Raw genomic sequence first — 13,648 nt, forward strand, 5'->3', positions numbered from 1 at the left:
AACGACCTGGAACGGATTGAGTTAAGTAAACGAGGGGTCACTGTAATGGTAAAATCTCTCGTACTCCATAATTGATATTTACTCCATTTTGATTCTCCCACAAAACTAGTGATGTATATTACTAGTTCAATCATCATTCACATGTTCTATACATAGCAGTAATTAAATTTGTACAAGTAAAAATAAATTGTTTAATAATACATGTACTTAAAATATATTCTCTGCTTTTTTATCTCTGACACTTACACACTTATTACCATTCACATAAAATCGAAGTGGCTTATTTGCCCATTCTTCACCACAAGAGTCAATACCAATCCTCTTGGTAACTATTACTTGGTTCTCAGGAATAGATTTACCTTGTTCTAACCAGAAGAATTTTGATTCAGCAAGGTCCACCTTGTTGCTGGAGTCCTGTGATGAAACATTAAGCTTTATTAATCTATAATACTTACACTTTATTTATACTTGGTTATGGGTAAGAACAAAAATTTACAATATTCCTCTGGTATATATAAAGGTCTAGTACATGAGCATATTAGTACACAGACCATCAAGTGTAAAAACTTACTGGTATTTGTATACTGTACCTCACTAATAATGTCAACATGGTGGTTTTAGTGAGAGACTATGGCAGAAAAGGAGAACAGAAGACTTTATTATGTTACATGATGATAGAACAAGTGAAACTGTCTGCAAGCACCACCTCCACTACCAACAGCATAAACTAAAGTCAATGTCACCTACAGCACAACCTAATGTTACACCCCCACACCACCTCCCACACCACAACCTGTGTCACTACCCCCACACCACCTCCCACAACACAACCTGTGTCACTACCCCACAACACAACCTGTGTCACTACCCCCCACAACACAACCTATGTCACTACCCCCACACCACCCCACAACACAACCTGTGTCACTACCCCACACCACCTCCCACAACACAACCTGTGTCACTACCCCACAACACAACCTGTGTCACTACCCCACACCACCTCCCACAACACAACCTATGTCACTACCCCCACACCACCTCCCCACAACACAACCTATGTCACACCCCCACACCACCTCCCCACAACACAACCTATGTCACTACCCCACACCACCTCCCACAACACAACCTATGTCACTACCCCCACACCACCTCCCACAACACAACCTGTGTCACTACCCCCACACCACCTCCCACAACACAACCTGGTCACTACCCCCACACCACCTCCTACACACAACCTGTCACTACCCCCACACCACCTCCCACAACACAACCTGGTCACTACCCCACACCACCTCCCACAACACAACCTATGTCACTAGCCCCACACCACCTCCCCACAACACAACCTATGTCACTACTTCCACACCACCTCCCACAACACAACCTATGTCACTACCCCCACACCACTCCCAAACACAACCTGTGTCACTACCCCCACACCACCTCCCACAACACAACCTATGTCACTACCCCCACACCACCTCCCACAACACAACCTGTGACACTACCCCCACACCACCTCCAACAACACAACCTATGTCACTACCCCCCACACCAAGTCCCACAACACAACCTATGTCACTACCCCACACCAAGTCCCACAACACAACCTATGTCACTACCCCCACACCACGTCCCACAACACAACCTATGTCACTACTTCCACACCACCTCCCACAACACAACCTATGTCACTACTTCCACACCACCTCCCACAACACAACCTGTGTCACTACCCCCACACCACAACCTAGGGCAGTATTCACAGTCACTACTCCACCTGACCCATTGGGAATATAGCCTTGTGTCGTTATTCAGGGACACTTACAGGCCCGAATGCAGTTCTGGTGGACCGGGTCTCCTTTCGGGGGATCGTTGGAACAATTCATTGGGAAGGGGTACCTGCCCTCTGACAGTCCCAATAATTATATAATTTTTTCACCCTCCAAATTTTTATATATTGGGATAGAATATAATAAAAAATGATATGAAATGTTGGTGAAAGAAAATCTACTTTCCATATATATATTAAAAGATTGTCAGTTATTTACAAATGTTAAATAATCTTAGCTGATCATAAGTGTGGAGCTGTGCATCAACAAAGACCGTGGCTACCAATACTTGAGTCTCAACTCTTGGGTACTGCAGGCAGTGTTTTAGAGAAGAAAAGGCAACATCTGTGTGGTCTGCCTCCTCCCCTCTTTTCATCAGAAAACTGTATTTTAAATCACATTTCAACTATAGCATCCTTCTGTTAAATCAATTTTAAGGCCGTGACCCTACAGATTTATATTACAATGAATAACTAGTACATGTAGCCAGGATATAAGATTCTGGGGGGGATTACTGCATCTTCAAATTATTATCAATTATTTTTAAGTGGCACTCTGTAGCTAAGAACCAAATAGGATTGGTAACATTAAATCAAGTGCCAATTGTTTACACATGACAGGTGACTTGCAGCATACCAACCATGGGTCATCCTGCCGATTTACATATGTTGGTAGCCCTACCCAGTGGATCGGGATCTCAACACATTGTAGCACCCAAAGCACATTCTTGAATAATACCTGCCACCATGAGCTTTGGGTTCTTGATGGTCGGGATCACTGTCAGGCATGTCGATTGTGAATGCAGCCCCTAATGTCATTACCCCCACATCAACTCTCTCAACATAACCTAATGTCACTATCACATTACCGTGATATATCAGGAGGTTTCATAAAAAGGTGGCCAAAAGGGTTAACATAAGGGTTTAAGTTCACATATACAGTACTGTACTGCAATTCTATGTTGAAGCTGGGTTCGAACTCCATACACAGGCACCAAATTCCATACATATGGGTGGAAGAGACTCACCAAGGGAGATATTATGAACTATCTGGTCTAATTCCAACAACAGTCAAGTTATCAGGTGATTCTTTAAAATTTAAAATTTTCTAAATATGTTTGAATTATTCAGAATTTAAATAAGTGAAGTTTCATGGTGCTTTTTTAATTGAGATAAAACATGGTTCATGAAATAAGTTGATGGCCTGAGCTGGTACAACCATAAGGCAGGAATGAATGATTGAGGGAAGATTAATAGTGTACAAAATATTAAACTATTCAGAGGGGTTTGCACAAGACATGTGTGATTCAGATAAGACGAATTATGTGTAGCTGTGTTGTCATACAGGAATTAGACAGGAAGACTGCAAAATAAAGTATGGTTGGGCAAGCAAATGAAATTAAAGTACAGTATGTACAAGATACATAATTAGCCATGTAACACAGGTATGGGAAATATTAGTTCATGAAGAGAATATTTCAGGATTGTTTATACCTTATTAAGATGTAGTGCTTGACAAATTTTTGATGGTCCATTACACAAGTCATGAATTTTGAGTGGTGTTGTGTTCTTACGCCCTGGTTTCGACCTGCCTCCATTTTCTGAAACCCCTCTAAAGGTTCTAATGATCTTATGAGAACACAGGATCCATCACCTAGAAATAAAAATTATTTGAATAAAGATTATTGAATGGATAGTAAAATACAATAATCTATATTAGGGATAATCTGAAATGTGAAATAAATAAGGAAATAAAAACTGAGAGGAATACAGAAACAATTTGGATAAAATTAAGCGACGGTCGGGAAAAATTATTCACAGGAGTAATATATAGACCCCCCAATCTTGATAGCGTCAATGAGCGACTTATCTGGGATGAAATGCGTAGGGCTTCCATACACAGCAAAGTCTGTATAGTAGGCGACTTTAACCTTGGCCAAATAGATTGGACTGACCTTACGGGTAACTCAGAATCAGAGGATTTTCTCGAGACGTTCCAGGACTGTTTCCTAAGTCAACATATAACCAAACCCACACGGGGTAATAATATACTGGACTTAGTTCTGTCGAACAGAGAAAACCTAATTAGCAATGTCGAGGTAGGGAACGAACTTGCAAACAGAGATCACAAAGAAATTCGATTCCAGTTAGATTTTCAGGGCAGACGTAAGGAAAATTCCACTAAAGTACCAGATTTCAGAAGGGCAAACTTTGACAGTTTAAAGAGGCAGCTGAGAGAGGGGGTGTCGCGCTTGGCTGTGAACCTGACAGATGACACCGACCTGATAACGAGATCTGAGATTGCCGAGTTCCACGACAATTTAAATAGTGAGTTACTTAATGCACAAAGGCAGAACATACCATACAAAAAACTCAGATCAGACAACAATGACCCTAAATGGATAAATAATTATTTAAAGAACATCATTGGCCAAAGGAAGGCTATAGGTAGAAGGATAAATCGTGGCGAAATTCACCTCCGGGACTATTATAGGGTATTGGCGAGTAGGGTTAAAACCGAGATAAGGAAAGCAAAGAGGAATAATGAGGTAAGGATAGCAAGGGAGGCGAAGACAAACCCCAAAGGATTCTACCAAATGTATCAAACTAAAACACGAGAAAAGATTGGACCAATACGGTCAGATACGGCGAGCTCACTGATAACGACGGAGAAATGAGCAATAATTTGAATAAATATTTTTCAACAGTTTTCACCACCGAAAATTTAAACATGATACCCGAGGCACCGACTCTATTCAGAGATAGTGAAGAAAACAAATTAAGTGAGAAAGTAGTGACTAGTAACGATGTTAGTAAGCAAATAGACAAACTAAAGCCTAATAAGTCACCTGGTCCCGATGAGATATTTGCCAGAGTATTAAAGGAATGTAAGGAAGAGCTTAGTATGCCCTTAGCAAAGTTGTTTAACATGTCATTAAAAACAGGTGTAGTACCAGAATCCTGGAGGATAGCGAATGTAATACCGATTTTCAAGAAGGGGGATAGATCACTATCCTCTAACTACCGCCCAATCAGTCTAACATCAATAGTAGGCAAATTACTGGAAGCATTCGTTTCAAACTCTATTCGAAATCACCTGGAGAAGCACAGATTGATCAATGATTCCCAGCATGGCTTCACAAGCGGACGTTCTTGCCTAACTAATCTATTAACATTCTTTTCATCAGTTTTCGAATCGGTGGACGAGGGGCACAATTATGATGTGGTATATCTCGCCTTTAGCAAAGCCTTTGACAGAGTCCCCCACGAAGGTGACATCCTTAAATGGATTAGGGCGTGGTTACAGGACAGGAAACAGCGAGTGAGCATTAACGGCACTAAGTCCCATTGGAGCAACGTCACAAGTGGAGTTCCCCAAGGCTCAGTACTTGGACCATTACAGACAGACCCCACTTACGATCGCCGAGATTTTTATTAAAAATTTCCCAAATGACAAGCATTTTCTATACGGAAAGTTTCAGTTAATGTAGTTCCATGTATAATAAGAAAATTATGGGGGCCCTATGTGCATTCAATTACATTAAAGGTAAGTGCTCAGTCACACTGTAACCATTCCTTATTATTTATTACTTTCACTGTACTGTATCCATTCCTCATTATTCATTACTTTACTGTACTGTATTTCATTGTAGATTATTTATTTAAAAAAAAAAAAAAAAATTTTTATCTATGTCGGACTTAGGACCTGGAGTCCTTAACCCCGTCGTCAGAAGTCGGGGTCTATCTGTATTATTTATTATATACATAAACGACATAGATATTGGCATAGACAGCAACATAAGTAAATTTGCTGATGACACTAAAATAGGACGTGTTATTAAATCTGACGAGACTCGCAAAAACTACAGGAAGATCTTAACAAATTTTTTAATGGTCTGAAAATGGCAGATGAAATTCAACGTGGACAAATGTAAAGTACTCAGTATAGGAGATGTAAACAGGAAACCAGATACCAGATGAACAACGATGCCATAGAGAACCACCGCGAGAGATTTAGGAGTAATGATAAGCAGGAACCTTAAGCCAAGTAAACAATGTGTTTTTGCTCGTAACAAGGCTAATAAAGTACTTGGGTTCATACAAAGGAGTGTTAGTTACAAGACTAGCGAGGTCATCCTAAAACTTTATCTTAGTGCCAGAGACCACACCCTGATTACGCAGTTCAGTTCTGGTCACCATATTACAGAATGGATATAGAATCATTGGAAAGAATTCAGAGGAAAATGACAAGACTAATCCCGGCATTAGGAGCCTTGAGTATAGAGACAGGTTAAAGCATCTTAATTTGCACCTCGAGAGACGAGAGCAGGGGCGACCTGATAGAGGTGTATAAGTGGAAGTCAGGGCTAAACAAAGGGGGCATTACAAAGGTACTCAAACTATCCAACCAGGAGCGAACTCTAACAATGGTTTTAAATTAGACAAATTTAGATTTAGGCGTGAAATAGGTAAACACTGGTTTGGAAACAGAGTAGTGGATGAATGGAACAAGTTACCAAATATCATCATTAACTCGAATACGCTGAATAGCTTCAAACAAAGGTTGGATGCTTATATGAGCAATAGGGGGTTGGGTGTAAATGGGACTGCCCAGTATGGGCCAATAGGCCCGCTGCAGTTTCCTCCATTCTTATGTTCTTATGTACAGCATACCCTGACAATTTGCGGAGGACACCCTGGATGAACCCAAGAATGTCTTAAGGATAGGTTTAAAGTTGCCAGCATTTTTGCAACTGGGAAGGTAATTCATTAATAAAGGCTAGTTAACCGAGGGACCACTGTATTATTTATTTGTATGTGTTTTGTGTGTGTGTGTCTACACACACACACACACATATACAATACAGGTGATCCCTCAGTTAACGAACCGTTAAAGAAATTTTGGTAAACGAATTACCTTCCATAAGAATCTTCAATTCGGTTAACGAGCAATCTCTCGATTAATGAATTCCTTACGAGCGCCCCTCAACATGTTTTCGCTTGCTCACTAGCTGTCGTATTAGTCTGCCAATACAGTAATCGGTTCTAGGGCTTAAATTCCTTACCATTTTAGTAAATATCAAGAAGGTTGTACTATTCAATCATTTTAAAAATCTTACATTAAATTTTTTAGTCATTTTAACAATTATTGAACATAATTGAAGTACAGGAAACTAGTTTTTTTGCGCACCAAACAGCCACTCAACACACCAAGCTTGGTGCCAGTTTGTTTACCAGTTCAGAGGAAGGAACATCTTGTTTGAGACTCTTCACGTAAATGCTTTTTTCTGTGTTTCCAGTCAAATAATTGATCATTTTGAAATATATTTACATGTTGATAATATATAGCACAGTGTAGTGTTGATTTAAAGAAAATAATCTTGAATTGCACCAAGTGAACTAAAATTATATGGGTGAAATGGTGGCATGGGGTGACTTCTCTTCCACCCCAATACCTTCTCTTCTCCCTTCTTCTCCACCCCCATTCTAATTTCCATCATCATCATCATCATCAACCAGGAGTCTTCTACATGCACACCTCAAAGTACGTGTACTTTACTGCATTTATTTTTCGTTTGTATGTAATTTTCGGTGAGCTGGAACCAATTACCCAAAAACCCATTGAAACAATGGTTTCGGTTCGCGAATTTTTCAATTAACGAGCAACCTTCTGGAACGAATTGTGCTTGTTAACCGAGGGACCACTGCATGTATTGTTTTTATTTTTTTATTTTGCAAAAACGGTTATAGATCATGTAATCGCCAAACTTAAAACAAAACTTGCAACAAATATTAATTCCAAATTTACCTCACATACTAACAAATTGTGCAACTATTAACATTCTATACTAGTTTGATTCTCAAGTGATATAAGTATTCAAATACTGAAAATTCAATCATTAGCCTGGATAGGTATCTAAAAAGAGATAAATACATAAGTGAAACCATCAAACTACTGTTCATACAGGTACCTTGACTTGAGATGTTGAAACAGTAATACATTCCATAAATTGAGTAGACATATGATGTTCCAGGTTTCATGTACACTGGCTCTGTTCTGGCTTCTCTGCCATTGTGACTGTGGGAGGCTACATCTGGGCCACCCAAGTAACTCTCAGTCTCCACAACGGCTCCAGTTATACGAACACCATCCACCACTCTAACAACAATTTGTCCTGTTGAAAGTGTTTTTCTTCAGCTAATACAGGTACTCAAAAGATGTAAACTGTACAGACATATAGTATAATAATTCTAAACTGACATCAAACTGCACTATACAGTAGTTGTATGACTGATGTTCAACTGGGGAAGAAAATTTACAGCAGTAATGAATGGTAGTTCAGAGGTAGCCAAATCACAAAACTAAGCTGTTAAGGACAAGGAATATACAGTACCAAGTGACGAGAAAATTTATAGTGGACAATAATTTTTAATTAAAGTGGAAGAGTAAATGAGTGCAGAACTCTCACCGAGACATCAACAAAGTAAGAAAAGTGAATTAGTAATGCACCATCCATGAAGTGTGGAAGATATGATTCACCAAATTACACTCACCATGAGTTGAGGATGAAAAGATTTATGAGAATTTAAATTATTTACAGTACTGTATCCTGTATTCATTACTTATTAGTATGGTACGGTATATCCTTCTGGGTCTTGGTGCACCTGTTTCATCCCATTTAGCTAGTTATGAACAATGACTGATATAATTTTGTTACTAATCCAGGGTTCTTAATAGGGGGAGGATGATAAGCAATCACCACCAAATATTGATTAATGAGTCTCTGAGAGAGGCTTTCACATATAAAAGGGAGTTTTTCAGTTGATTACAATGTTTATGAAGTCAGAGCATGAAACTCCACCCCCCCCCCCTCACTGATTTCTTAAAAGTTTTAATTTAATCTCAATTTATGATTCAACAAAATAATAAAGAAAAAATTAGCTTACCTAACAAACACACAATTTAATTTAATCTTAATTTTACCCAACAAAGATGCAAGTTAATATTACCCAACAAAGACTAAGTTGATCTTACCCAACAAGGCTCTAAGTTAATCTTACCCAACAAAGATGCTAGTTAATCTTACCTAACAAGGATCTAAGTTAATCTTACCCAACAAAGATCTAAGTTAATATTACCCAACAAAGATGCTAGTTAATCTTACTCAACAAAAATGTAAGTTAATCTTACCTAACAAAGCCTTGGCTAAAGTAATGCTGTCTTGATCATAGAAGTCTTGTGACAACCTTGGACCAGGTGTAAAGTCTTGTCCTGACCCTTGTGCCTGTACATCACTAACAGGTGCACTTGGCCCTGGAGCTGTACAAGTATTTTCATATTTCACTAAACTATGTGTCCTGAGACTTCTATTCTCTTCCAATTTCTTGATTTTCTATGCTTTGACCTTCATTATTTTCCATTTTTTCCTATGTTTATCATCAGTATCTAATGTCATACATCCACTACTTGACTCAGGAAAGTAAGGACTCCTTGTTCCATCTGATGTTGGGTTTGATGTATCAATGGTCCTCAACACCTTTGCACACTCCTCAGATAACTTTTTACCAAATCTTTTAGACATGCTCACACTTTGGTACTGCATTTAAAGAGTACTGTATAAGTTCACAATGTTTTTAAGTGATATTAAATTATAAATCAAATACAGAACTAAAATAACTTTAAAGTTTAGAAGCACCATAAAAATTAACAATTGTAAATGGAAATTTCAGCATCATTCTCATGTTATACTAATAAAAATAAACCAAAATATATATACAGGATACAGAGTACCGGTACACAGTATATATAAACTTTGAATACTAATCCACAACTCCCACACTGCCACCATTCAGTTGTAATTACAAACACGAGCTAAATATTGTCCCTAACTATTATTTTCTTTATTACGTTTATGAAAGTCTTGGGCCATCCAAGCACTCATCCTTCCCATGTGTTGAACATAATCCATCATAGAAGCAAACTTGTGTGCACTTTCTATATATGACCTCTGTTGCCAATAAGAATCATAATTGTAATTCCAATAACTGGTATATTCATTTCCATGACCGTATGTTTCTTGGTGTGGTGGCTGATCATTTCCACACTCTCGAGAAGTCCCAAAGTCACCTACTTGTGGATCATTTTCATTCATTTCTTGAAAACTATAGTTGTTTTGTTGTCCTTGAATATTGTTAGCATTACCATGTTGCTGCCAGCTCCAGTTGTTGGCATATCTTGGCTGATGGCAGTCGTTCATTGGTTGAGCCCCATAATACCAGTGTCCCCGGGAACTATCGTCATAATGTCCAGAGTGTGCCTGAGTGCCACTGGGACCAGTAAATGAGGCACGACGCTTATTCTCCCGGTGTACTTTGTCTTTCTTTTGCTTGTTTATCATGTGTTGTTCTTTGCTTTCCATATCTTTGTCATAATACATGTACATTCTTGGTTGTTCTTTATCTTGTCTATTGGAATGTATACTTGATCTGGGACTATTTGAATTTGAGAGCATTTTCTTTTTCCCTTTGTTCTTGGGAGCTGTATTAACACTGATATTACTCCTTGAAATCTCTGTTGAATGAGGATTGGGTGAATGCTGCATTTCTTTTATTGCATCGTTCTTTACTTTATGCCATTTGTAAGTCAGTGATCCATTAACTTCCAAAGCTCTATCACTGATGTTGTCACTTGATTCTCCTCCAGAAAATGAATCATTTTCTAGAGTTAAAAGTATTGATGGATCATTTGTTACTCTACTTTCTTTTTCATCTTGGTCATCTTTATTCAAAACTGTCAGTGCATCCTTCCCTTCAATTAATGCTTCCAGACCTTTGTGAATATTAAACTTTGCACAATCCCACATTTCATTAGCATTAATTACTCTCTGCTCCTGTTCCTCCAGAATAGTTTTCCAGTGATCCTCAAATGCTTTCAAATCAGTTTCAGTTAGTTTTAGTTTGTTAGGCAATGGTGGTACTCTTACTGTTGGATTATCAGTGGCTGAGATGTTGTCATATTTCTCAGAACATTCTTGTAATATATCTGAATAAGATATACTTACTGAGGATGATTTAGAACTGACTCCCTCTAGTAATTTCAATACTGTTTTGTAATTTTGTGCAACCTCTTCCTCCCTTTGCCTGTCTTCTGCCTCTTTCCTTGCACTTGCTGCCTCTTGATGAGTTCTCCTTTGTTGCTCTTTTGTTTTCATATTCATTTTTTTTTCTCAGTTTTCATGTTATGGCTATATTTTTTACTTGCTTCTTTTGACTCTCTAACATTCTTTGACTTCTGGGAATGGTTTCTGGAGACTGCATCAACCTCTCTATTTTCTTTACAAGAGTCCTTTATGAATTCTCCTGTCATTTTTACTTTGTTCTTGTTTTGGGACTCTGCTATTCCATTCGGTGCATTTATCTGTTCCAGTACTTTCTTAGGTTTACCTTTCTTTTTACCCCCATACAAATAACTATGTTGGGCATTGTTGTCAAGCCATAGCTTAACCTCATCATCAGGTAATAACTCCAATTTCTCCATACTCTTAACATCTTTACTAGCAATACTGGACTCCCAGTCCTCTTGCAAAAGATAAATTTGTACATTTGCCAATGTTGCTATAGCCCTAATGGCTTGCCATTCATCTCCCTCTGAAGCGGTGTAATGGCGCCTCCCCGAGAGCCAAACCGTCCGGCCCGTCCAACACGGTGAAGATATGTAGCCTGATCACGTGGCTATCCAGATTGATGACAAGATTCACATGTTCTGAATCCAGACCACGGGCAGAGAGGTCTGTTGAAACAAGAACCGCACTTGTAAGAGCACAATGCTTCCAGTGCCTGTAAGCGGTCACACTGTGTTTGACCACCAGTCAAGTGGGAAACTGGCCATCCTGTTGCTCGTAATGCGCTGCAAATGGATTCTGCACGTAGCTGAGAGTTTGAAAATACAAGACACTGATTAAATGTTACTGTCGCGAGAATGGCCTGAAGCTCTGATAACTTTGTCTGCTGTATACGATGTGGCTGATGATGGTATGGGAGTAACCTTACAAATTGGTTGACACCCAGTAGAGCAGGCGAATCTCTTCCAAGTCGAACATGGTTTGGTGATCGCATAAGTCCCTCTACAACTTCCGCTACTTCTACAGTATATGTTGCACTAAGTGCTAATACTTGTTTATTCAACGGAAGCCCAGAGGCCAAATGGACTACTGCCTTGGTAAACTGACCTGTCAGCAACAGGTCAGCTTCATCTAACACAAGTAATCTGACATTTTCTAGTTTAAGAAGCCCAAGTTCAACAAGTTGAGTAAGACGGCCAGGTGTTCCTACAGCTATATGGCAGCAACGAAGCTTAGCTTTATCTTGATTTAGAAGAATCCCTCCAATGAAGGTAGCAGCTCTGAGTTGTGGCATTGTACTACCAATAGCATTGATTACTTGAGTTATCTGTACAGCTATTTCACGAGTTGGCGCAATAACGAGAACTTGTGTTGATGGAGCAGATACACTTATCATTTCCAAAGCAATTACAGTAAAAACACATGTTTTACCAGTCCCACTCTTAGCTTGCACAATCAAGTCCAGCCCACATCGACCAAGAGGGATGGCAGCTAACTGGATGGGACTTTACCAAAGCCTGCAGATTTTAATCCTGCAAGCACATGTTCTGCTAAGTACATACCAGCAAAGTCCACATTTTCTTCTATATGAATATCATCTGTTCTTTCTTTATCCTCAAGCTTATGAGCTTTTCTTTGAGCCATTTTTAATCCCTTCTTTATTATTCAAGTAAAATCTGCATTACCAGCTTCTACACTTTCCTGAAATGTAAGTTACTTGCTTTTAATCAAATTATAAAATTGTATGACATAGGTACAACATCACAAAAAATAATAAACAAAATGATGTTTAATTTAAGAATAACATGGATGAATTAAAAAAAAAAAAATGCCAATAGCAACTATTTACTTACGCGCATCATCTGGGTAAAATAAACCTTTCATCCCTGATAACATCAAAATACCCACGCAACAGCGGGAAATGGTATTGTACGTTACCATTAAAGTATTTTGATATATACTGTACAAGGTTTTAAGACCTCATAAAGTTTAAAAGTTATCACGGGGTTTAAGCATGTAATATATATTAACTAGGTACTGTACCAAGGCCTTTTAATAATACAGTAAGTGTCCGGTGAATCTACTGTCATGAAAATTATCGTTAAATGTAAATACTGTACGTACAGTACAATTTAGAATTAAGTAAAATATACCTGTTAATGTTCTTTATACTGTACAAAGTACTAGATTATTACATAGCTTAAATGCTTATGTACCTATTAGCTCAGACAAGTTGACAAACAAGTAAATTTCAACGACCAACTCGAGTTACTAGTAAGTCAGACCTTTCCATATGAAAATTTTCTGTAACTGTTACATTCTATAATTTCTCCAGGATGAGATGAACCAACCAAACCTATCTACCATCTATCTATCCTAACCCATATAAGAAATATTACATTATCGTTAGGTTAACTTGGTTCATGTCATCTAGAATTGGTGATACCAATGTAACAATCACTGGAAGTATTTGTATGAAAAAGTTGCTGGAAACATTTGCATAAATACCAGGGTTCTCAGTTATCATTATTTATAAGAATTTTTATTATTTTTGGCCACAAATCTTATTTACCGTGTGAGCTTTTTATGTTCTTGTTTCTTAAATTTGAGGTCCAGTTTTATTTGTTTTGACAAACTTATTTAATATCACAATGGTAAACGATCCACTTCAAGTTAAGTCAACTTT

At 38.3% G+C, this 13,648-nt stretch overlaps 2 protein-coding genes across 2 annotated transcripts in view; both read right to left on the reverse strand.

The window, feature by feature from the left end:
- LOC121865096 (DNA-3-methyladenine glycosylase-like) lies at nucleotides 1-9,423 on the reverse strand. The gene is given in 6 exon segments (XM_042364427.1): nucleotides 1-414; nucleotides 3,335-3,433; nucleotides 3,436-3,494; nucleotides 7,813-8,016; nucleotides 9,033-9,234; nucleotides 9,379-9,423. Coding segments are annotated over 6 exon segments (816 nt in total). The 3' UTR covers nucleotides 1-207.
- Nucleotides 9,230-13,648, reverse strand: part of LOC121864999 (probable ATP-dependent RNA helicase DDX20) — an 8,808-nt gene continuing 4,389 nt past the window's right edge. Inside the window, 5 exon segments of the mRNA XM_042364265.1 lie at nucleotides 9,230-11,497; nucleotides 11,500-11,574; nucleotides 11,577-11,647; nucleotides 11,649-12,468; nucleotides 12,471-12,663. Coding sequence (XP_042220199.1) covers nucleotides 11,055-11,497; nucleotides 11,500-11,574; nucleotides 11,577-11,647; nucleotides 11,649-12,468; nucleotides 12,471-12,606 — 1,545 coding nt within the window. The 5' untranslated portion in view covers nucleotides 12,607-12,663 and the 3' untranslated portion in view covers nucleotides 9,230-11,054.

The sequence above is a fragment of the Homarus americanus genome, unplaced genomic scaffold (genome assembly GCF_018991925.1).
Source record: "Homarus americanus isolate GMGI-L3 unplaced genomic scaffold, GMGI_Hamer_2.0 scaffold2539, whole genome shotgun sequence".
Lineage (NCBI taxonomy): Eukaryota > Metazoa > Arthropoda > Malacostraca > Decapoda > Nephropidae > Homarus > Homarus americanus.